General features: G+C 44.1%; 1 protein-coding gene across 1 annotated transcript; it reads left to right on the top strand.

Annotated features, from left to right (window-relative positions):
* The first annotated feature begins 1,516 nt into the window (after window positions 1-1,516).
* On the top strand, window positions 1,517-11,872 carry LOC308058125 (ankyrin repeat domain-containing protein 26-like). The gene is made up of 5 exons (XM_080412118.1): window positions 1,517-1,673; window positions 2,353-2,588; window positions 3,347-3,578; window positions 10,102-10,147; window positions 11,627-11,872. Exons 2-5 carry the CDS (start codon window positions 2,353-2,355, stop codon window positions 11,773-11,775), a joined length of 663 nt encoding a protein of 220 aa, XP_080268244.1. The 5' UTR covers window positions 1,517-1,673; the 3' UTR covers window positions 11,776-11,872.
* The last annotated feature ends 10,674 nt before the right edge of the window (window positions 11,873-22,546 follow it).

Below are 22,546 nucleotides of genomic sequence, written 5' to 3'. Positions count from 1 at the left end.
GTCACGTCCATGGGTGAGGGCCAGGGCTGAGAGCAGTGAAGGCCCAGCACAGGCCTGGCTGCAGCTTGAGGCCGTGGCAGCATCGTCGGGCTCCGACGGATGCATTCCCTCTCGGAAGAGAGGGGAGTAACGCCACCATCACTCGGAACAACTCTGTGCAGTTGGCCTTGCCCAAGGTCACCCCCTGAAGCCTGTCTCGGGCACGAGTTGAGCAGGAGGCAGTTGGGGGTTTGCTTTTCGGAATGGTGTCTTTGCTTCCCAGGGCACGATGCAGTGTGAGGTGATGCGGAAAAAAACCCTGTAACTTGTTGCTTACTAGTAGCTGACTCGGTCCGTCTTTCCCTTGTCATGGAGACCCACAAATGCTTTTGAGGTTGCTCTGGCTGTTCGGTAGCATGTAACCTTTTAGCTGCTTCTCTGCTCATTACTGAGATAGCTGTGTTTCAAAGTTATGCTCCTTTTTAGAAGATATTATTGTAGAACGAGTCAACTGCCTTGACAGTGGCTCACTTGTAGTTCACAGGTTAGCAGCATATTTGTGTTCCTGTTGGAAGAGCTATTTTGAATGACAGGGAATGGAATTACGTTTGGGCAATTTTAAATAAGTGTAAAGTTTCTACGTATTTTAGAGACTTTCAAGTGTTGACTCTGGTGGTTTCCCCCTCTTTTTTAAAAATAAAAGATGATGGGATATCATGTTTTATGGTTAATAGGTATAGACGATGGATGTTTCTTGAGGGGGAAAGAAGGGGATAGAAGCTGTAGTTGACCATTGGGACCTATGGGAACTCTGATATTTCCTGGAAATCTTTTGAAAACAAACTGTAGCTTTGACCTAAAGAGACTGTCTTCTGCCACCAGTGCTGTAAAAGCGGTGTTCTGAACCACTATTTCCAGATCTATTAGCGTAATGGAAGGAAAGGGTATCCGTTTCTTGTCTTGTCAGTTCTGTGACGAAGCTTTGACCGTGTGACAGCATGTGACAGTTCCTCTGAAGCATGATACATGGGTTTTTTTCTGATGAAACCAGAATGTGGCTGTGATGTAACTGGGTATGGGTGTGTTTGATTTCCTATGATCGTATGAACATCTCGCAGAAGAATAGCCCTAGTGCTTTTCAGCCTAGCCCTGCGGGTGTAATGCCGCTGGTTTGGTACCTCTTGGTCTGTGACCCACTGCAGAACTGAGGAAGGATGGGAACCTGAGGAATGCTGTCAGAAATGATGTGAAAGCTGTTCTTGTTTTAAAAGAAGAGCCTGGTTTCACTTTTGTTTTAACACTGAATCAGCAGATGATAAATAGTCTTGATGGCCAACTCCTTTACCAATTTTCACAGATTTGACTAATTTTAGATCCCTCTGAGTTCCCTGTTTTTTTCCCCTTTCCTGTCTACAGGTTGATGAACTTTCCCAGCAGCTGGAGGTAAAGTCTAAAAAAGGCATGCAGCTAGAAGCACAAAATCATGATTTGCGAGAGTTGTCCACCATGCGTGGGAGCCATGAAAAACTGGAAAGAGCAAAAGCCAGCTGAAAGAAGAGGTGGCTAATCTCAAACACCATATGGAGACTAACATGGTGGATCGCAGCCAAATAGAACAATACAAAAGAGAGGTGGAAGAGTGAGCTGAACAAGAAATAAGACAAAAACTGCAAGAAGTCAATCTGATTTTGCAGGTAAGTTAATTTCTTATGTGTGTCTGTTACAGACTTCTGTTTTGGTTGTCATTTTATAGGGGCGGGGGGTGGTGCCTGATTCCATGTGTTACGCTGTACTTCTGTTTTTCCTGAAGGGCAGTGGGAGAAGGGAATATGGTTGGGCAAGATGCTTTCATGTGCGTGCAGTGTGCCTGCAGGCCCTGAATCAAAAACTTGCCAAGGTAGATTTTCATTTTGCAGTTCTTGGAGGGGTATCACTGTCCACTGGTCTGTTCTCATTGTTTATCCTTGAATGGGTATTGCAACTTAGAGTTGTCACAGCCAGGCATACACATCTTCCTTAGTCATTGCACAAGGGGCAACGCTCAGAAAAGAAGTCACCAAAGCTGCAGGGTGGGGGCTGGGGGTGCGGCATCTCCATGATTTCTTTGAGGAATGCTATGCCCTGTCCTACAGAGATAGTGTTCCTTCATCAGTAGCTTTGATGAGTAATAGTGCTAAGATGGGAGTTCTTTCTGAATGAAAAGAATCATTTGGTGTGGTAGTTCCAGGGTTCTGCCCTGGTCGCTGATGGCAGTGAGGAGGCACAGTTGCCTCGCTGAATAGAGCTGGGCCCTTGAAATTGGGTGCACGCAATTGACTGGCGAGGAGAGTTCTCTTTTTCTTTGCAGTGGTTGAAAGTGTCTATCTACTTCAGATGCAGGCAGCCTCCCAGGACAGATTAGAACAAATCAGAGCCAGTCGTCATGGTTTGCTGACAAACCAGCTAGAACACAGAATTGGAGACCTCGAACGTGAATTGGACAGGATAAAAAATACCCAACGAGACAGTATTTTTCAAAAAGAATCTGTACAGGCAGAAGCGGAAAAGTACAAAGACCCGTATCTGGAGGAAGTTAAAAATGGAAGATGCCTAGGAAATAAACTGGAAGGGTAAGTCCATGCATTTTTGGGGTGATAATAAGATACTACTTCTTCCTCAAGCAGTTTTCTTTGTTAAATACCTTTTCTACATCTGGTCAGCATTATGCATAAGATAGCATATTTGTGATGAAAGTACCTTAAGGGTCCCCCCTGTTCATTGGAACTATCTTCATTTCTCTTCAGTGTTCCAGCAGTAACACCACCGATCATGGGCATTAATAGGATATTTTTGAAGTTGAGTTTGTTTTAACAGGCAGCCTTTTTGCCAGTCTCTAATCTCCTCTTCTTATTCTGAGTATGGCAGAAAAGATAATGTCATGTCCTTTACTGCTTGAATAAGGATAGGCCCTTCAGAGAGTGGCATTTGATGCTATGAAGAAGAACAACAAAAATCTTTTGGCTTCCATTTTAGCCGCATGTCATAGGTTTCAGCTTTCTTTGGGAAAGGAAGGGTAGCCCAGAGTTCTTATGCAGGTGATGTACCTTTCAGGAAGAGCTATGTAAACACACGGTGTGCACAGACTGCTTTGAGGCCTTAATGCTGAGAAGTCCAAAGTATTGGTTAACTCTTGCTGCTTCTTGCAGGTAGTGTGGCTACCTAGAAATAGGCTCTTCAAAAAACCTCAGATCAAATTATGGACCTTTTTTTTGGACTCTCTTAATCCCTTCCACTTTGAGAAGTCAAATAATAGTCAAAGACCTGGAGGGTAACTTTGCGGAGGTGTTATTACCAAAGATAATTCTTTGTATGCTTCTGAATGTTTCAGAGCTAATGAGAGACGAGCAGAAGCCAATGCTAAGCTCCTTCAGGAGTGCCATAGAAGCAAACCTTTAATTGCAAGCAGCGCTGTCAGTGGTCCAGTTCTGTATTCAACTGAACTGGGACACACTAGCAACGATCTGGCACTGAATAGAAGTCTAAATCTAGCAGGAAGCTTCCTAACCCCAACCGTGAATACGTTACCATCAAGAAACAGAGTTGAAGCCTATGTGGCTAAGGTAAGCGTTTTTAAATACTGTTCTCAACTAGTGTTGAAGAGTATCTGTAAGCAAGGTTGTGCTTTTCAGTCTAAAGTCAGAATCCATTTCTAGTTCCAAACCATATGCTCTAATATGCTAAACCAAATTGCTCATCAAACCAGTATACAACTAGGTGGTAGAAATGAAGACTTCTGGTCATTAGGGTTATAAAATTTCCAGAAGCGCTCAAAGACCAAAAAATACTGAGTTCTAAATGATGAACTGCATAACAGGTTTTTTTTGCAAGTTCTCTTTTGCAAGAGAAACTGTGATGAAGAATACTGTGGCATAGGAAGCTGCCAAAGAAGCTCTTCAGTAAAATTTAGTGCCGATGCCCCATCCCTGGCAGTGCTCAAGGTCAGGCTGGGTGGGGCTTGGAGCAACCCGGTCTAGTGGAAGGTGTCCTTGCCCATGGCAGGGGGGTTAGAACTGGATGATCTTTAAGGTCCCTTCCAACCCAAGCCATTCTGTGGATGACCTTTTTTAAAACACCTAACTTTATGATGAGTGCAAAATCCCATCAGACATCTTTCTTTGAGACACCTTTTCCTCCTTCACTGATGTTCATGCTAGCAGTTTCTTCACCGGAACTTGTTTTAGTACAATACCAACAAAGGGATGCTTCAAAACTAGGATGGTATGAACAGGACACGTAACTTCTCACTTGAGTGCGGGACGTATGCTGTGCATAGGAGGCATTTGATTTTGTGGGTCCTGCTATGTGGTGTTATATGTAACTGCTCCTCAGGAAGTCTACAGAGCTTTCTGATTTTGTACAAAAGCTGCAACCTCTGCAATACCTCTGGTCAAAGTATGCCCTGTAATTAGCAGTCAGCATGATAGCACATCCCTCACAGAATGGTAAACGTGATATCATGAGACTTGGAAACAGATGTCAGTCGTTGTAATCCGTTTCCCACCTAGCATAGGACTGAGGCATGGGCAAGCTTGCCTGTTCAGTCAGTGTCTGTCCCTCGCGTATTCTGTTGTTGAATGGATGTGAGAAGCATTCGCTCACTTTTAAGCCTTACCCTGGTTCACTGGTCCCACCTACACTGGGAAGAATCCATTTAAAATAACGTGTCTACATACTGCACCTGGTTTAAGAAAAAGAAAAAACCAAACCAAACAACAAAACAAAAATAGACAAAGCGGTGTGTAGGTAATGCGTAGCAGCGGCAGTGAAGAGATGAACTTTTCTGTATCATTGTGAATGTGTTTTTTGTGTCAGAGGGGTGGACAAAACACTACCTAAAGAACGTGGGAGGCAATTAGTACTGTACCACCTGCAGGGATTATTCTGCACGCAAGCAGCAGAAAGGAGGCGAAATTCAGGGATCCACTGCAAAACTGAAGTAAGGAGAAAGCCAGGACAAGGGAACAAGAGGGACAGGGAGCACGTGAGGGCAGGGGAAAAAGAGAGAGAGATGGGAGCGAGATGTTACAAGAAGAAAAAGGCAAAGGAGGAAACCATCCCACTTCTAGGAAAAAAGCTGTCCTAGTTTAAAAGAAAAGGGTTTAACAGTTATGGTTTCTTTTTTTGAAGAAGAAACAGGAAAAAAAGAATAACCTCCCTGTTACTAAATCTAGCTGCACATCTCTTTATGATATTTCTTCCTGTAATCACCAGTTAGGGAACAACTGAGACTAATTGTAGTGGCACTGCCTGTAGCCTCAAGTCACCTGACGTTCAGTGTATTCAGGGAAGTCTTAAAACCTGATCTTCTCTGGAGTCCTTCAGAAGAAAGGAACTGAGTTCTCAGAGGTGCAGTAGTTGCTAGAGGACTAGGTGAGTATTTCACTTAGAACTGCGGGCTTAATTGTTCTCAGTCGGGTGCAGTGTGTCATGTGCATAACATGCATCTGAGAAAAGAGGATTGAATTGGAACATAAGACTTTGAAGTCAGGAAGTAACAAAAGGGAAAAACTGCATGTATCCCTCTGCATACAATAACGGGTGGCAAATCTCAATCAGTTTCCAAATGCAAAATCACCAGATGCACAGTCTGTGCTGTCATTTCCGCAGGAGTCCCGTGCCATTCAGGAGGCAAGTTGGAGCATGAGGGAAGAAATCAGAGATTATAGTTTTAGTCTGTTTTGAAATGCTTTGCTGGTTGTGCTGCCTGGTATTCTGTCTGTTCACCAGACTGTTTCAAAACAGAAGAATTTCTCTGACTCTAAGCCTTTTCTTCACTTCACTGTTTACTTCAGTTATGCCTCAGCTTTGTTTTCCCACTAACCTGGTTCCCTTCTACAGAATTTGCCTTGCCTTTAAATTCAGGATGCTGCCTTGGCTGGAGATGACAAATGCTTCTGCCACTGAAGCTCTAAATGACAGGGAGTTAAGAAGCTGAAATTGCAGTGTGCCTCAGGCAGTCCTTTGAGGCTTCTTTTTTTAGTCAAAGCTCTCTGCAGATTTGGTGTTCCTTGTAGTAGCTTCCTCAAGGTGGGAAAGGCTATTGGAAGTAGGGAACATGCCAGCCATTCTGAAGAGGAAGATGTTTGTGTGAATTTCGTTTGTGCAGAAGCTTTGAAATAGCTTCAGGGGCAAAGAGGTGAAAATAGTTCACACTGCTATTATTCAAAATGATGGTATTCATTGGTCCTGCAGCTGTTGGAAAAAACCCTGGTAAATGATGCTGACAAGAGGAAGAAGTGCTCCAGTAGCAAGTGGACACAGTTTCTTCTTTAGACTTAACTAAGGAATTTGGTGTTTAAAGGCTTGAAAGATTGCACCGTTTTCCTAAACATTAAGCATGACTATCAGTGATTACACATAGAGCCGTACATGTTGAAGATGGTCATATCACAAGTTCAGCAAAAAAATGAGCGTGTTATTCTTAAAAAAGCATAAAGAAATGTGTTCCATCACAGTATAGCCCCTTCCCCTTTATCAAATATATACGCTACAGAAATGAATAACCTTGAAGTGCAAAAGGATCTTTAAAAATACAAAAAAAGTTCATATTGGCACAAGCTTATTAACCAGTAGAATCCCAATCACATGCAATGTCTTCGGGTTTTTTTGGTGGTTTTTATTTGTATTAGAGCTTCAGTAATGTGGAATAAATTACAAGTACTTGACAAATTCTGTGCATGTAATTAGACAGTGACTGTAGCAACTAGCAATTCAGTATTTCAGACCTGCTCCCTTAGTCCATAGACTAAGGCAAGGAATGTCTCCTGCAAGTGCTGCAAGGAGGTTTTGGGACTGGAGTCCTGTTGTTAGGTTTAACAAATGTCAAGCTTAAATCCTCAGAGCTGTGCAAAGGCTGGTGAAAATGAACATGGGTGTCTTGACAGACAAGAACAGTGAACTCTGCAACCAGGGTGAATCAGTGGATAAATGAAACCAGTTTAATGTGGGAAGGGAAATGTCTGCTTCCTACTTCATCTTCCAATTTCTGTTCCATTTCTGATTTGGCTTTCTGCACTCTTGTAGCAGTCTTTGTTGTTAGCTTTTTTACTTGCTTCATTTACATGTAGGCCACGTTCTTGTTTCTCACTGAAGACCTGTGAACTTAAGGCCGTTTTTCTTTCTTCTTCAGCTCCTTAATCAAAAATCTGTCCGTCTCTCTTCTCTGCAGCCAGATACATGGCAAGGTTTGCAGCCAGCATTGTTTAATGTTGGGATGGTATTTTATACTGGAAATGTTGTTTATGCTGTTAGGTTTTGATTAAAACTTACTGATGTATTCACATTTTCCTAACACTGCACATATTTTGAACTTTAGTTTGTCCAAGTGAAAGAATGACTGCTGCAGGGGACTTCTCTGCTTTATGTATTTGTAATGCAATGGCTTCTGTGGTAGTTAACCATCTGTGAGATGTAATGCAATGGCTTCTGTGGTAGTTAACCATCTGTGAGATGATAGTCTATGGATTTAATCTGTTATAATGGAACTTTGAGCTCTAGGAGTAGGCTGGTTTACCCTCCTTGCCACTTCTGATATACAAAAAGTTCTTGGTGGTCGCAGCAGTTGTGTCTAGGAACTCAACTTCAGAACAGTACGGTACTCCAGACTCGGAGCATCATCTCATGGAGTCTTACAGGATCCAGCTTACTCTGTGCTAAAGCAGCCTGTGTGGATAAGTAGTAAGTCAACACCACTTTCTGAAAAAGAACTGTTGAGAAGGTGCCTGCTGCAAATGAACACCTGGTGTGTTACCGCCTGAAGAGATGTGCAGTGAGGTGAGAAGTACCTGCTCAGGAGGTTTGGGACACTCAGCTGTGATGCCTTTCCCAGGGGTTTGGGGGGAAGGAGAAAAGCGGAGGCAAGTTAAGGTCCTCGGAGGTGTATTTTGCCTGGCTCTTCATTCATTCCCTTTTCAGAAATCAGTGTGTTGGCTTTATTTCCACCTATTTCTCTTCCCTCAGACATGGATGAGAATCACAAGACATTGATGGAATGGATAAGAGGAAAACAAGACCTTTTTCTTCTCTTGATTGATTTGTACATGTTGCAGAGGGTCCTGTGGACCTTCTAGTCATTGTGAAGACTCAGGAAACCAGGGAAAGTGGTTTCTTCTAACACCTCAACTGCTACTTATTTGCTTGGGCTTGGTCCTGGGTTTGGGCCGTATTTTGGTCTAGGCATTAGTTTTCCTGCTTTTTTCTGTTACCTGTGTCTCGTCTCAGGAGTTAGGGGGTCCTTTCTCCCCGGAATTTTGCTTCTGCTTGTACCTGCTGGAAAACAATTAGAGATTTGGGGGGTCCTTTTCCATTGTTCATGCAGCTCTGTTGGCACAGAGTATTTCAATGAAGTATCACGGAGTGGTGCTTCTCCTGCAGGATCTGGTGAATTTGGTCCCAGCTATCCCTGTGTTCCTGGAGAGAGAGCCCTTCCCTCCGCTTCGCTGGTTTACAGCCCCGCTCCTTTGACCCTTGCAGTTACTGCCTGTTACTGCTCCTCTTGTGAGGGTAAGCAGAGTGGTTTCCTTCCTGAGGCTCTTGCTCTCTGTGTCCTGTTGAGTACCCTGTGCAGTGTTTCCGTTCTTGTTGTTGTTATGCTGCTAGGTGGGTCTGCTCATTTCATAAAATAAATGCTCCTTCCCCCAGGAATTCAGTACTAAAATCAAGAGAGTTGCAGAATGAGTGAGGGGAAGGGGCCTCTAGAGATGGTCTAGTCCAGCATCACCCCTGCTCAAAGCAGGGTCAGCCACAGCAGGTTTTGTCACTGTTCTGTCAGCCAAGTGTTATACATCTCCAAGGATGGACACTCCACAACCTTTTCTGGCAACTTGTTCCAGTGTCTGTCCATGCTTACAATTTTTTAAAAAATAATAATTGTAAAAATCCTTGTGTTAAAATTTCCTCTATCTGGATTTGTGCCTATTCCTCTTGTTCTTTTGCTTGGCACCGCTGAGAAGAGTCTGGCTCCATCTTCTGTACTCCCCCCACCAGGTATTTATACACATAGATAAGGTCCCTCTGAGTTTTCCTGTTCTCCAGTAAAGAAACAGTTGCAGCTCTCAGCCTCTCCATATAGCTCACGAGGTCCAAGCCCTGCAGCATCTTCATGGCCATCGTAGCCCTGGAAGCTGTATGATATCTGTTTGGAAATTCACTTCTGCGTGTCACAAATTTAATGGAAAAAATGTAGGAGTAGCAGGTATCATCAAATGTAAACAGCAGCATATAGCGCTTGGACTGTGACTCTTAAATTAAGAGATGTGATTCCTTCTTGTGAAGGCTTCTGAAGGCAGAATCATAAGTGAGAATAACTTAATTGGTAACAATACCCACTTTCTAGGGGAGAAGAGGCGTAAGTGCTCCTTTGTAGTGATCCAGGCTGATTCCAGCTACATAATAAACCCCACAGCACTCGCTGCGTAGAAGCTGTAGCTGCGGTTGTTTTTCTTAGTACACAGTTTGCAAGAAAAAATTGTGTGTGCTTTTATGTTTTTATAAATGTGTGTCGTGGTATTTGCAATAACAATAAAGAAGTTTTGGCATCATCTGTAGGAGCTCTTTCAATTTCCCATCTTAAGGTGGAGAAAAGAAGAATATTGGCACACGCTTTTTTCTATACAAATGGTGTATGTCAATCCTGCAGCAGCTGCTGGTGCAGCTCTTCTCTCTGTGAAGTTGCAGAAGCCAGCCTCAACTGGCTGATTTGTCCCTGTGGGTGGCATTTGTACCTATCTCGGCATGTAGCTGACATTCTGTTCGTGTGTTTGAACTTCAGCCATACCTTCACTGCAATAACTGCGCTAGGCTTTCTTGCTTTCTTCCTGTGTATTTTGTTAAATGCCCAGTAATAATCCAGCTGGTGAGTTACAAATTGTTTTGTTAACGTTGCTGAGCAATGAGGCAGCTGCAGCCCGATGGACCAAAAGTTTCTCTTCAGTAGAAATCAAACCCCAAACCAAGATGTGTCTACTTGGAATTATATTTTTAGGTTTTCTCTCATTATGTGTGGATTTTAAGAATGTTTTAGAAGTTTAATATTAGAAAAACGTAACTGTTAAAATATTAACTGTATTTTCTGTATAATTCTAGGTACGGCAGGAACTAGATGAAAAAATCGCTAAAGAACTTAAACAAGGTAATGTGTCACTATGTTAGGGGCATTTTTAAGGAAAAAGAGGAGTGTTCCTACTCTTGAACATAATGGCTTGAAAGCTGTGAAGTTCCTGTGCTAAGCACAGGGAGGTTTTTCTGCTAGCTTTCCAGTTTAGACTCGAATGTGAAAACTTCCAGCTTACCAAAAGATTGTGTAGAATGTTATGCAGTTGCCTGAAAAAGACAAGTGCAGAGAAAACTAACCCACTTCCTCTACACGGGTGCACTTGGCTTAAGCTGAAGTCACGTTTTTCTAGAGTGAATCCTTGAGCACAAACGTCAAACGTAAAAGAAGCCCAGAGAGAAGATGTTTATAGACTTCAGCCATCACTGCTTCTTCCATGTGCATCAGTTGCATTCCGCACTAAATCATACCGTGCACTTCTCTGCTGTTGGACCTTGGTTTTTTGCTATTTCTTATTCATTGCTTGTATTTGTAGCTTATGTTGCAGTCTTTTTTGAATAAGCAAGAAAAATATAATCAGTGATGAAAGATACCCTTTCTTTAGGAAAAAATTATTTAGTAGCACTTAGGCAAACATAAGATGAGTTGAATGCTTTTAACACATAGCATGAAACATGTCAAAAGAGGAATTCCACCTGTTTCAGGGTAGTCGTTCCTCCAGAGTCACTGCTTTGCTTTGCAGTGACTGGTGCTATTTCAAAGCAGGTGGCCCCTGCGAGAATTTCCTTCTGTTCCTGCATGCTTTTGGTAATACAGAGAGTGTTCAGCTGTAGCTTCACAGCTCGTTCCGTGTGTCCGAATGGACACAAAGCCGTTGCATTTCATCCGTGTGCATTTTGAACCTGACTGTGCATCTGCTAGGTGTCATAGAGTGCGTTTGGTTTCAGGACCTTGTCTGAAAAATGTGGCTGGAGAAGAACAGTAAAGGTGGGCTTGCTGTCATTGAGTATGTGTTTTTGTGGAGGAGAGAGGGTTTTGCCAGGGTGAGATACAAAGACGCCCCTCAAAGAAAGTGCCAGGCTAGGAGACTTGTCCTGGCCTGACTGCACTGCAAAGGTGTTTGCGTTTTCACCGGCGGATTCTTTTTAAGTTTGTCACAGAGAAGGCAGAAGCTGGTTTTTAGGAGTAGAGTTCCAATAAATCACTGCTTTGAACATTCAAGGAAAACAGATACTGGAGGTTCGAGAGATCTGCAGGGGGGCTCAGTTTAGCACTGGTGTAAGCAGGAGTCATTTGTGGATTCCCTGAAGACGTTCGCTGTGTAGCCTATAGAATTTCTTTCACTGGCTTTAGAAATACCGTTGACTGGTAAGCAAATGTGGAAAAAGATTGTTTCTTCCTTTGTGCGTAGCCCTTTGATTGTTACGATCCCTTGGAAGTTTTTAAATCTCTTTCTGGATTATAGTCTCTCCAGTTATCCATGATGTTTTCATAGTGACTGATTTGGCCCTGTCTAGTGTAAAAGCAACACCGGAATCTTGTTTCTCTTCTCCCTAGCCACTGCTGAACTTGAAGCTGGATCTGCTGGAGCTTCTCCCATGGTATTTTCTGATGGATCTTCAAAAAGTATCCACGTTGACCAGGATCCCCTTTGCAGGGCAGTACAGGAGTACCGCGATGTTTTAACCAAAAATTACCCGATTTGAACAAAATGCTGGGAAAAAAGCTCCGGAAAGGATTTTGTTTACATAGCGCGTCTATAGTTTCTCATCCCACAGTTCAGATGTGAAAATGTGTTTATTGCAGTCCAAATGTGAATTCTATTAAATGGATGTCAAGCACATTGCACTTGCCTGTTGGTTTATTGATGCATAGGTGTTTTATTTTGCACTCACTCTAAGAAGCACACCTGTTTTTTTCTGACTAGCAGAATGACTCACCTTGATTCTTGAGCGTGACGGAATTGTCAGAATGTTTCTTATTAAGGTAGATGCATTATTTTTTCTCCACTGATGTTCTGTGTTTTAACGAAAGCATTCCCTTTGTTCTGCTTAATCCTTTCACCCTATGTGTTTTTAATGTTTCCAGTGTTACTTTAATGCTTAGGACATTGTTTGATGTGATTTGAGCCTGCTGCTTCAGCCCAGATGCCGTGATTGTTTCTGCCGATAAAGTGAAATCTTTACCAGTGGTCATGCTGGAGGACAGGGCACTTTACGTTGCTGTCACCTTATGCGCCTTAGGTTTACCATTACTGTGAGTGTGTAGCAGTGCCAAGAGAGTTATGTGGTGGGTTTGGTATGTTTGTTTTGGATCACAGAACCACAGAACGGGTGAGGATGGAAGGGACCTCTGGAGGTCATCCGTTCTAGCTCCCCTGCGCAGGGAAGACCACCCAGAGCTGGTTGCCCAGGACCATGCTGGCTTTTGAGCATCTCCCAGGATGGAGCCTCCATGGGCAGCCTGTGCCAGTGCCCAGTCACCCTGATCGGAAAGAAGCATTTCCTGATGTTCAGCCCCGACCCTCTGTGTTTCAGTTTGTGCCCATGGCCCCTCACGGTATTCATCTTGGGGTTCGTATTAAAGGTCGCTGCAGCTGTAGACATCCCCAGTTACTACATCAGCAGCTGTGCCGTACCTGAAACACTTCATGTGCGGGAAAAATGAATGTTAAAATATTAACTTCCAGTCTCCTCAGTACTTTCCAAACCTTGTATGATAGGACAGCCAATCTTTTTGTTGCTGCTAGCAGCTGATGATGTGGCTGTAGCCCAGATGGTAGCCAGTGTTCTGGGACATTTGTGTCAATAAAAGAAGCAGGTTTACTTATTTCAGGGAGTTACCTGTTACTGAAGATCTACATTGTCATTTTCTGTCCACAGAAGTCAGTAGTGATCAGAAGAAGACAGAACAAAGTCCCAGTTCTGGGAAAGGAAGAATGGTTGTCCCGAGATCAATTAAGACTGGAAAAATCTGGGGGTTTTACCCACTAATTCAAGGACTTGAGTTAACAGGCAGTGAGGAAAGCAATGAATGTTGCTGTGACGCTGTTCCTTTTTATATGAATACATATTTGTGAAGTTAATATACTGTATTTAATTCCAGATATTCTGTTTCAGCTTGAAATTTAATAAACTTTGTCATCTAATATATGTCTTTGTTTTATCCTTTCCCTTCTTGACATCACTTTCTACCCCTTTCCCTAACCGTACAGCTCTCCAGAGCGCTCTGCTCCTTTCAGCTCTGTTCACCGCTGCACCTTCAGCCTGTCCTGGAGGCCAGGCAAAAGGCCAGCATGTGTGTATGTCCTTTTCCACAATTGTGTTAAGACCGCAGGCTGGTGTTGCGGTACTCATGATCAGTTCCCAGACTTTCCCTGTATTTTAGAGCAATCCTCCTTGTGGTTTGGGCAGAAGGTAGCAGGTGAGCTTCTGGTGGCTGTGAAACGCTGGGAAATCCCACAGGTTTTGATCCCCTGCAAAGGAAAAAGGTGTAACGAAATTTCTCCAGCCTGCACCAGAGTGGTCAAAGAGAAGTTCAGCTTTTGCTACTTTCTAGTGTCTCTGCACAGAGGAAGCAGGGACAGAACATCTTGACATTCACGTTGTGTTGTCAGTCACTGTGATAAACTCAGACGTGACCTGTGCTCAAGTTTCCTCACCGCTCTCTGCTGCCAGCTCTTAGTGAGAGGGGAGAGCTCTTGGCTGGTGGAGCAGCAGAACAGAAATTCGGTGTTGGCATCTGCCATAACCGGCATTGATAGCAGTTATGATGAGGCGTGAGGGGGTACAGAGAAGTCCAGGCAATTCCTGCACTCGAAAGTCCATCCCCAGTGTCACTGTGGGGACACTCCTGATGAAGCAGGAGAGGGCATGGCACTTGGGGGAGGCTCTGAGGCCTGGAAGACAGGGAATGTCTGTCCCATCTTCAAGAAGGGCAAGACCGAGGAGCTGGGAACTGCAGCCTCACCGTGCTGCCTGGGAAGGTGGCGGAGCACGTACTCTGGGAGCCGTTTCCAAAGATGCTGGGGACAAGAATTTGGTAGGGAGGAGTCAGCATGGGTTTGCAAAGGGTGAAATCATGCCGCACTGACCTGGTACCTTTCTAGTGATGTGTGAGTAACTGAGTGGACAGAGGAAGAGCAGTGCGTGTTGCTTACCTTGACTTTAGCAAGGCTTTCTCTGGCTTGTGCCCGAACAGTCAAGTTCAGGTTCAGGAACTTCCTGATCTCTTTCCAAAGAAGAAAGCAAGCGTGTTTCTTGATTTCTTTGCTCAGGTACATTAGAAACCCTTTGGGGTCAGTAGCTACAAGCAGGTTGCAGATCTTTGCAATCAGTTGTATGGAATAAACAACTCTGTTTCAGAAAATCTTATTATGCCAGTTGCTTTTTCCTCATGAGCAAATGTGTCAGGAGTTTCCCAGGTTTTGCTGTCTTCAAAATACCATGTTGAATTGTTGCTACAAAACATTAGTTTTTCAGTTACTCATTGGCAGAGTAGTGGTTGAGTAGTGCTGCTGCAGCACTAGTATGTCTACCCAGTGAGTCCTGACCTCTGAAACATCCAGGCTTTTGCTTATAATTCATTGCTGATCGCTGCCACTGCGCTCCACTGATGCTCTGCAGAGGGAACATAACTCTGGTACCCTATAAGCACGCTGACCGCCTGTGTCCTGTTTTCATCCTGCCTTTACCTCAGAGGTACCCCTCGCCACACTTCCCTGGGTATAGAGATAAAGCACTTGTGACTAAAAACAAAGCAGCTGCACGTTCTGTGTGCCTAGAAAAGCCAGTGGTAAATGCTGCTTTACTGCTGGCTCCCAGCGAGAAGCGGAGGTTACTGGCTGCTGGGCAAACCAGCGTTAACATCGAGCACAGCAGCGAGGGAAAGCCCGGTCCAGTCATTCACTGCAGCGATGACGTGTCTGTTTTCTGGTTGCCAGTGAGAAACCTGCTCTCAAATGTGGGTGGCTGCTCCTTGCTGCTTGTTGGAAACAGCCCCCACTACCCTGCAAGTGGTGCAGTGTCGTGGTTTAACCCCGGCTGGTAACCCAGTGCCACGCAGCCGCTCGCTCGCTCCCCCCTCCGCCAGAGGGATGGGGAGAGCTGGAAAGGAATGCAAAACTCAAAGGCTGAGGTAAGAACGATTTAATAATTGAAACAGAATAAAAATGGAAGAATAGCCACAACAGTGACAATAATAGTTATAATGAAAAGGGAGAGGGAAAGGAAGAAAGGAGCACGTGGTGCACAACGCAACTGCTGGCCGCCCACCGGCTGATGGCCAGCCAGTCCCCAGGCAACAAGCCCCCTGCCCAGCCAGCCCCCAGGTACACAGAGAGCAGGCGTGCCGTCCCATGGCATGGAACACCTCTGCGGTTGGTTCGGGTCAGCGGACCTGGCAGTCTCCCCTCCCCAGCCCTTGCGCCCCTCCAGCCTTTTTGCTAGCGAGGCCTGAGGAACTGCAGTGCCTCACACCAAAGCCAAAAGACAGCACTGCGCTAGCCCCTAAGAAGGTAATTAACGCCATCCCAGCTGAAACCAGGACGTGCTGCTAACACATCTGGCAATACCCGAGCTCACTATGCTGAAGCAGAGCTGTATCCTGTTCCATAAAACAGGGAACTGATCTTCTGTGCAGGTGTCTATCTTGCATAATTTCTGTCTAAGCGTCTGGACCAGTTACCTAGCGTCGTAGTACCCGACCACGCGCTATTCGCACACAGCGAGGGCATGCTGAGGGTTGGTTGTTTTGGGTTTTTTTTCATTTTGTCTGTACAATGCAAACAGTGCAGGCAAATCGCATGTGACCAAGGGAATTTCAGCTTCTCCCTGCACCCCACTGCCAGTGTTCCTTGCACTCCAGAGCAAGGGGTTCAGACAAAGGATGCCTTTCTTAAGCAAGGCAGAAATGTATGAGACTTTGAACAACCAGCATGCCAAGAGATGTTTCCCACTACCAAACCACACCTCTTCAACTATGCCTGTTAGTGGAGCTTTTTCTCTAACATGAGCTTTGGTTTCTTTCCTATCCATCACACCTTCAGCTCCAGACCACAGTGTCAGGCATTCTACTGCTAAATCCAGCAGGCTGTTGAGGATGTGACAGTGCAGAAACACGTATAGCTCTGTATACAAAGATACGTGCATGCAGATGTGTCTGCAGACGGAGATACCTAGCTAGATACAGGCACACACAGCGTGGGTCTCTCTAGCAGCCTACTGGATTTGGCAAGCCCCTTCCTCTGAGTCCTTAGTTTGGGTTCCCGCCCACCCTTGGGCCTCTCTGCTCCCCTGAGCTGGTGCAGATGGGCCTCTGAAGAGCTGGCAGCTCCTCTGATGGGCCTGGGTCAGCTGCAGCAGGGTATTATTCCGTGTCCCACCCCACCTGCACCACGGTCTCCCTGTCTCTTTTGTGAAGGCAAGCAGAACAGCTTTTCTCACGTAACCCAAGACTTAACTCCTCAGTGCCTCAACACCTTCCAGCATGCATGTGGGTCAGATTTCTCACACTGTGTCACTTGTACCCGTTATTTACCCATAAACCCCCAAGAAATTGGCAAGACGACCTTTGGCTGTCCCAATCTCTCCTCATACCAGTGTCTGTTAACTTAACATTGCCGTTGGCTAACTGATTTCTTTTCACTTCTAAAACAGGTTAACATCACAGAATGCTTAAAGAAATAGCAGTGTGAAAGACAACTTCTTGATCTGCTTATAATTGTAACGTCTTTGCATGCCTTTTCCTAGCACAGCTAGTTTGAGAAGACTATGGAAACCACCATCAAACAGAGCTCCTCTACGTGACAGCCAGCAGCATGGCAGCACAAGGTGCAGGTGCTGGGAGGTATCAGGGTACCTAGAGAAGGCCCCTAGGACAAGGGGTGGGCAACCAGTTGTTCAGCTTTTACTGTACCATCGGTTTGATTTATCCCTCCTCTCGCCCGCTGGTTACATATTGCCAGTAGCAGATGGTGTTGGCTCTTTGCACCTGCAAATGAAGTTGATTTTATAATTGTCTTTCTTGACACAGTCAACCTTGAATTTGCAAATTGCTTTTCATTGGTAGTACCGCCTCTCCCTAAGCATAAGCGCTACTTTAACTGAGGTTACTGTGATAGCTGATCATTGTACTACCTATTAACTATGATGAATTATTAATGATCAGTTATTACTATTAATCACTGCTATAAGCACAGCAAGGACAGTGACTGTTAGGAAGACAAGCAGCACAGTCCATGTTTTATTCAGGATAATCTGGACCACACACTAGTTGGGCCTTTTGAGCACAGCTGTGTATCACAAACAACAAGGACAATATTCACGTTTTATCTTCCTTGCAAATTCTGTTCTATTTGTAGAAACTGAGTACAAGTTCTGCTCCCACCTCACAGGCCCGCCCCCAGATGTCTACAGCAATACCTTCATGTAGAATGGAGCTCCAGGCACCTTTACAAACAAACAAACAAGCAAGCTTCCTTCACATCTATAAACACCCGTGGCATCTACACGAATACTACTGCCAGTCACCTTCTTGCTGGTGAAGTGCCAATTGGCCATAGCCTTAGAGAGAGTTACCTTTTAACCTCCGGCTGTATTATCAAAATCCTGTGCATAAACCTGCGTTCCCTCTTGCAGGAATGAATAGACAGTTATTACCCAGCTCAAATGCTCCTCTTTAATGGCTCTTCATGAAACAGCATCATGCTTACCTATTTCTGGAGCATCAAGGCAAAAATAACCCTGTACAAAGCTAACAGTCTTTTCACAGCAACTAGGTAGCCACAGTAGAAATTATTTACCAAGGAATCCTAAATCACACAGGCCCATTCCAGCTCCCTTTTCCACATAATTCTTCAGAGCAATCTCATCAACAATGTGTCTTTGTATTTACTGTTCATAAACTCTAATTGTTTTGTGCTGCCCCCTAATTTTCAGGAGTTGCAGGGCTGCTTCCCAGAAATACATCAATATCTCAGAGAAGCTGGGATTTAAAACCTGGTTTGTTTCTTGGCATCCACAATGGCGCTGAGCTTTCTCCCATCAAGAAAAGGACATACGTGGGGGATTTTTTGGCTCATCTATTTGGGGGCAAGGAAGAAATTACTTTGAACATGGGCTGAATTTAATCTTCGCCTTATAAATGACTGGCTGTTTTACATTCCAGCTTCATCCCTGCAACAAAATCCTGCACCTGTATTTTGCCACCTGTCCTATGAGGGGCCCGAGCCACTGTGAGAAAGACCAGCTTTCATTTTGGACATGGAAGACAAGATGTGTCGATGTTACGGGCATACAGACAGGAGCAAACAAGAGAAAAGTATGCACCAGAAGTGCAGGGGTAAAACGATGGATCACTGGCTTTTGAAATTTACCTAAACGTCCTTATGTCTAGATTATCTTCACTGATTAAGCCTTTCTTGGTGCTGTAGTAGAACCTTTGTCATTCTAGAATTTTTTCACTTTAATAAGTTACTATGGCTCAGATGGTACATGGAAGAGTGCAGGGAAACTTCAGTGCTTTCATAAATAACGCTCAGCTGCTTAAAGGCCCAGGGTGATGAAGGGCATTGCCCTGGGTACATCTGTGTGTTGAAGCATGGCATTAGCAGTAGGGTAGCCTGGCAATTCCCTTTCAGCTATGAGTAATTCTGCTGGCACGTGCACTTTGCAGAAAAGCAAAACTGCTGACATACACAATGTGATTGTAGAGCATCATACACATCTTACCAAAAAAAAAAAGTAAGGGCTCCCAGGTTGAAGTTTGTCTTTCTTACTGCTTTCTACACTGACCGGACTTCTAAAAAATGGTGGAATCAGAAGTTAGATAACACTCAAAATTACTGAATGGATACTATAAACTACGCCAGATGTTAACCTCTAGATAAAAAGGAAGCTGTCCCCTTCACCCATATAACAATCATCACTTACATTATAACAATAGCTAACTCTACCAAATATTTGAATTCTCTTCCATTTCTCATCAGAGACACTTTCCACTCAGATCCTGGCAATTTTAATTGAATGCGAGCTGATGACTTTTCGGGGAAGCGACCTTGAAAATCAGAAGCACAATTCTTCACAATGCTTCCCCAGTATAGTTACACAGAAGAATCTTAAGCCTTTTCAAAGGCCTCTTTGCACTTGCTAGACATAAGCTGCCCTTACGCCTGACTCTTGTATCCAGGATGAATTAGAACAAGCAGGAGAAGAAACATGGCAAAAAGCAAGGCCGTTTCCGCTCAGCGTTGATGAGCACGCACTTCCATGCATTTTGCACTTGCAGTTTAATCATGGAAATCATTCTGCACACTCCTACTGCTAATGACCTGATTGTTAGGAGAAAGGTGGGCCCCGGTCCTATTGACTGTTTACATCTTAATGTGCCCTGGTTTTGAAATCTATGTCCAGACTAGCTGAGGTTCTACGGTGTTACATTTCCTCTGCAGCATCACACACTTCCAATCAGCATCGGCTCTTTAGCCATAATCGCTTCCTGCCCTGGCTTCTGCTCGGCACTGCGACTTGCTGCAGAACAGAACCCCCCCAGACCTGGTCTGTGTGCATGAAATGGTATAGATGAAGTGGTATTTAAGTGGCACTTGGCAAGAACCGGTTATATTCGTTGGAAATGCTGTGAATGGGTTTGAAATGGTTGTAAATAGGTTTTCACTGTTGCATGTTTTTTCCTGGTCTTCTGCATGCACGTTGCTTTAAATGCAATTTTGACAATCTGTCCCCTGTATCTGAGGGCACTATGTCACCTGCATGTTCCATCAGTGCAAATACTGCAGATTCTTGCCATATGCCACCTGCAACTCTGGCCGCTTCACAGAAACGTCACAGCATTCATCTGCACACAGGTAGGTTTCCATCTGCATCATAAGCAGAGCTGAAGTCTGAAATTATACAAGTGAGAGTTCCGAAAGACTTAAGCGCAAAAGTCCAAAGCAAGAACCAACATTTTAAAATAACATTTTATGATAGAAAGCTTCCATATGAAATTCTAGTGCCCTAAAATATTTCTTGGTAGGGAATGTTTTCTCACAATTACTCAGTATTTCTTGTAATATGAATGACATGCACAATAATTGTATCTGTGTTAGAGAAAACTTCCCTATAATGGGCACTGCTCTAAAACCTGACTTTGTCCACATTCAACAGGTTTGTGTTCTGCTTGCTTCTGCTTTTTGTGGATTTCACTACTTCAAATCCAGCTTCTTTCATTTCTCCGCCTGTATAATCTCCGCTTGTTTCTATGCAGAGCACTGTAATCACTGCTGAGAAAACTGGCACTAAAGATAAAACTCAAGTACAAAACAAAAAGATGATGGTGGGACAGCCAGTAAAGCTGTTTTGGTGGACAAAACCAGCGTATGCACATGCCCTTGTGCTCCCTTGAGTAATGAACACCTTTTATCAAAAAGTGCAAGTAGCAGACAAGGAGTTCAGCACTGAGTGAAATTTCTTGGCGTTCAGCAGCACCGTGCCTGATGTAAAGCTGAACGGCAGCAGCACGTTGTTCCACTCAAGTTCCAGAGTTTCTGGAACGTTCTGCAAGGCTCCAGGAAGGAAGGTATTACCGCCTGGGTGAGGTCAGGCCCTTAGTGCTAGCAAGTAATTCTTGGCAAAAGTCTGAATGCTATTGTGTTTTCAGCTTTGATTTCCACCTTTGTCAGTGAAGCTTTTATTTTCTTCAGGGACAACATTGCTACTGGAAGAAATGTCAGCATTTCTGCCATAACTAAACACTACTATAAAAAAAAAGGCCCCAGAAAAGGTCCCCAGGACAGAATATAGCACACTGGAAGAGGCTGTTAGAACAGGACTTCCAGGACAAATGCCCGGCTCTTTGCTCTCTTCTGTCATATGTTTTTAACCTAAGCCTGGTACAAGTTTTCCCTCCCTCCCTCAAGGCTTGGCCCACACAGATAGCACCTTCTGGCACATCTAGGTTTTGCGGTTTGTCTGTGCACACCCGATATATGAAGTATGTCTTATTATTTAAGCAACAGGGAAGCAAAGACTGATTTACGTGACACAGCTTTACTGGATCTTTACCGTGACTGAAGAACTCTCTTCCACTTAAAATAAGAACAATCCACAGATTTACTTTTGTGATTCTAATCAAGGAACTGCCATTTCCCCAGCTAGAAAGCAGAAATAAGGACACAATTAGTAAAAATTAGTGGAGATGCATGCACAGGTGCCAAAATGCACCACAGACCAAATATAACTGGCGAGCACAAACCGTCCTGACGTTTCACTGGCGTGACTCACATTCGTAGTTTCCAAGTCTCTTCAATCAAGGCTTCTACCTTCTTCAGAAGTGCCTTCATCGTTGTTGTCATTTAATTCCTGAAGGAACAACAGCTCATGGCTTGGTATTTGTCATATTAACTGTGGAATTAATTAAATTCTTTCTTAACAATGCACAGAGAACTCAACCCTGGCATTTAGGATCATTTCTGTGTGAATCTGCAGAATAAAATTCTTAGCAGAGCGCAGATTCCTGCAGGAGAGACTGAGAGGTGGAATTATGTTACCACATTTGCTATGAAAGTAGTACAGCAGTGGCCATGAGAAATCATACGAACCACCTGTACTGTACCTTCAGCTCTAGCACAGTGTGTTTAATGTGTCTCTCAGCTGCTTTACTTATAAAACGGATTGAAGAATAAATGCTCCAGGAACTAAGGATGACAGGCTATAGTTGATAGCAAAGGTTGAGTCATACAGAAATTCTCCACTGTTGGAGTAAGTCCTCAAAACAGAATCCATGTTCTTTCAATCCAATAGGCCATGCAGTATTTGAAGAACTTTGGTTGCAAATACGTGGACATGGAGGCACTTCACATGGACTGCAACTAGGGACGTTGCCCTTGGACCACAGAAGATGGCTCCTGCATTGCTTCATGCACAACAAATGAATGTAACTCATCTTTTTATAAGACAAGTCAGTCATTTCACTGGAGGCATCCTTTTCCAGTACTCATCAAGACTTGTCCTTTCACTCCATGATCTCTATTAAACAAACAAAAGGAGGAAGTGACCAACCTAGGGCAATGCAGGAAACTTAATGGAATATGACAATTACCTCCAATTCAGCATTACTTTTCTTGTCCTTAGCATCACCTTTCTCTGCCCTACTCATTTTGGGAAAATTGGTTTATGACTCTGCAAGGACTCACTGGATTTTAGGGAACATCGCCTGTTATTTATTGAATCTTTAATCTAGGCTTTTTGCAGGAAGACAGTTTCCAAGAGCACTATGGACTATGATGACCCTTTTCCTATCTCAGCAGGGCTCTTCACGTGCCGCAAGGAACCAGCTCAGCCATCCAGCCACAGTGGGCAGAACCACTGTAAATGCCTTCAAGACTGAAAAGGGAGTTACTTTTTTTTTTTGTTGAGGGTACTTTTCCATCAGAAAGAGTAAAGCACAGGCTTTTTGTAGACAATACTACTCCTCATCTCC

Source organism: Falco punctatus (genome assembly GCF_963210335.1).
Source record: "Falco punctatus genome assembly, contig: scaffold_25, whole genome shotgun sequence".
In the NCBI taxonomy this organism is placed as follows: Eukaryota; Metazoa; Chordata; class Aves; order Falconiformes; family Falconidae; genus Falco; species Falco punctatus.
Note: the sequence above shows the minus strand (reverse complement) of the source record. Positions and strands in the feature narration are given on the sequence as shown.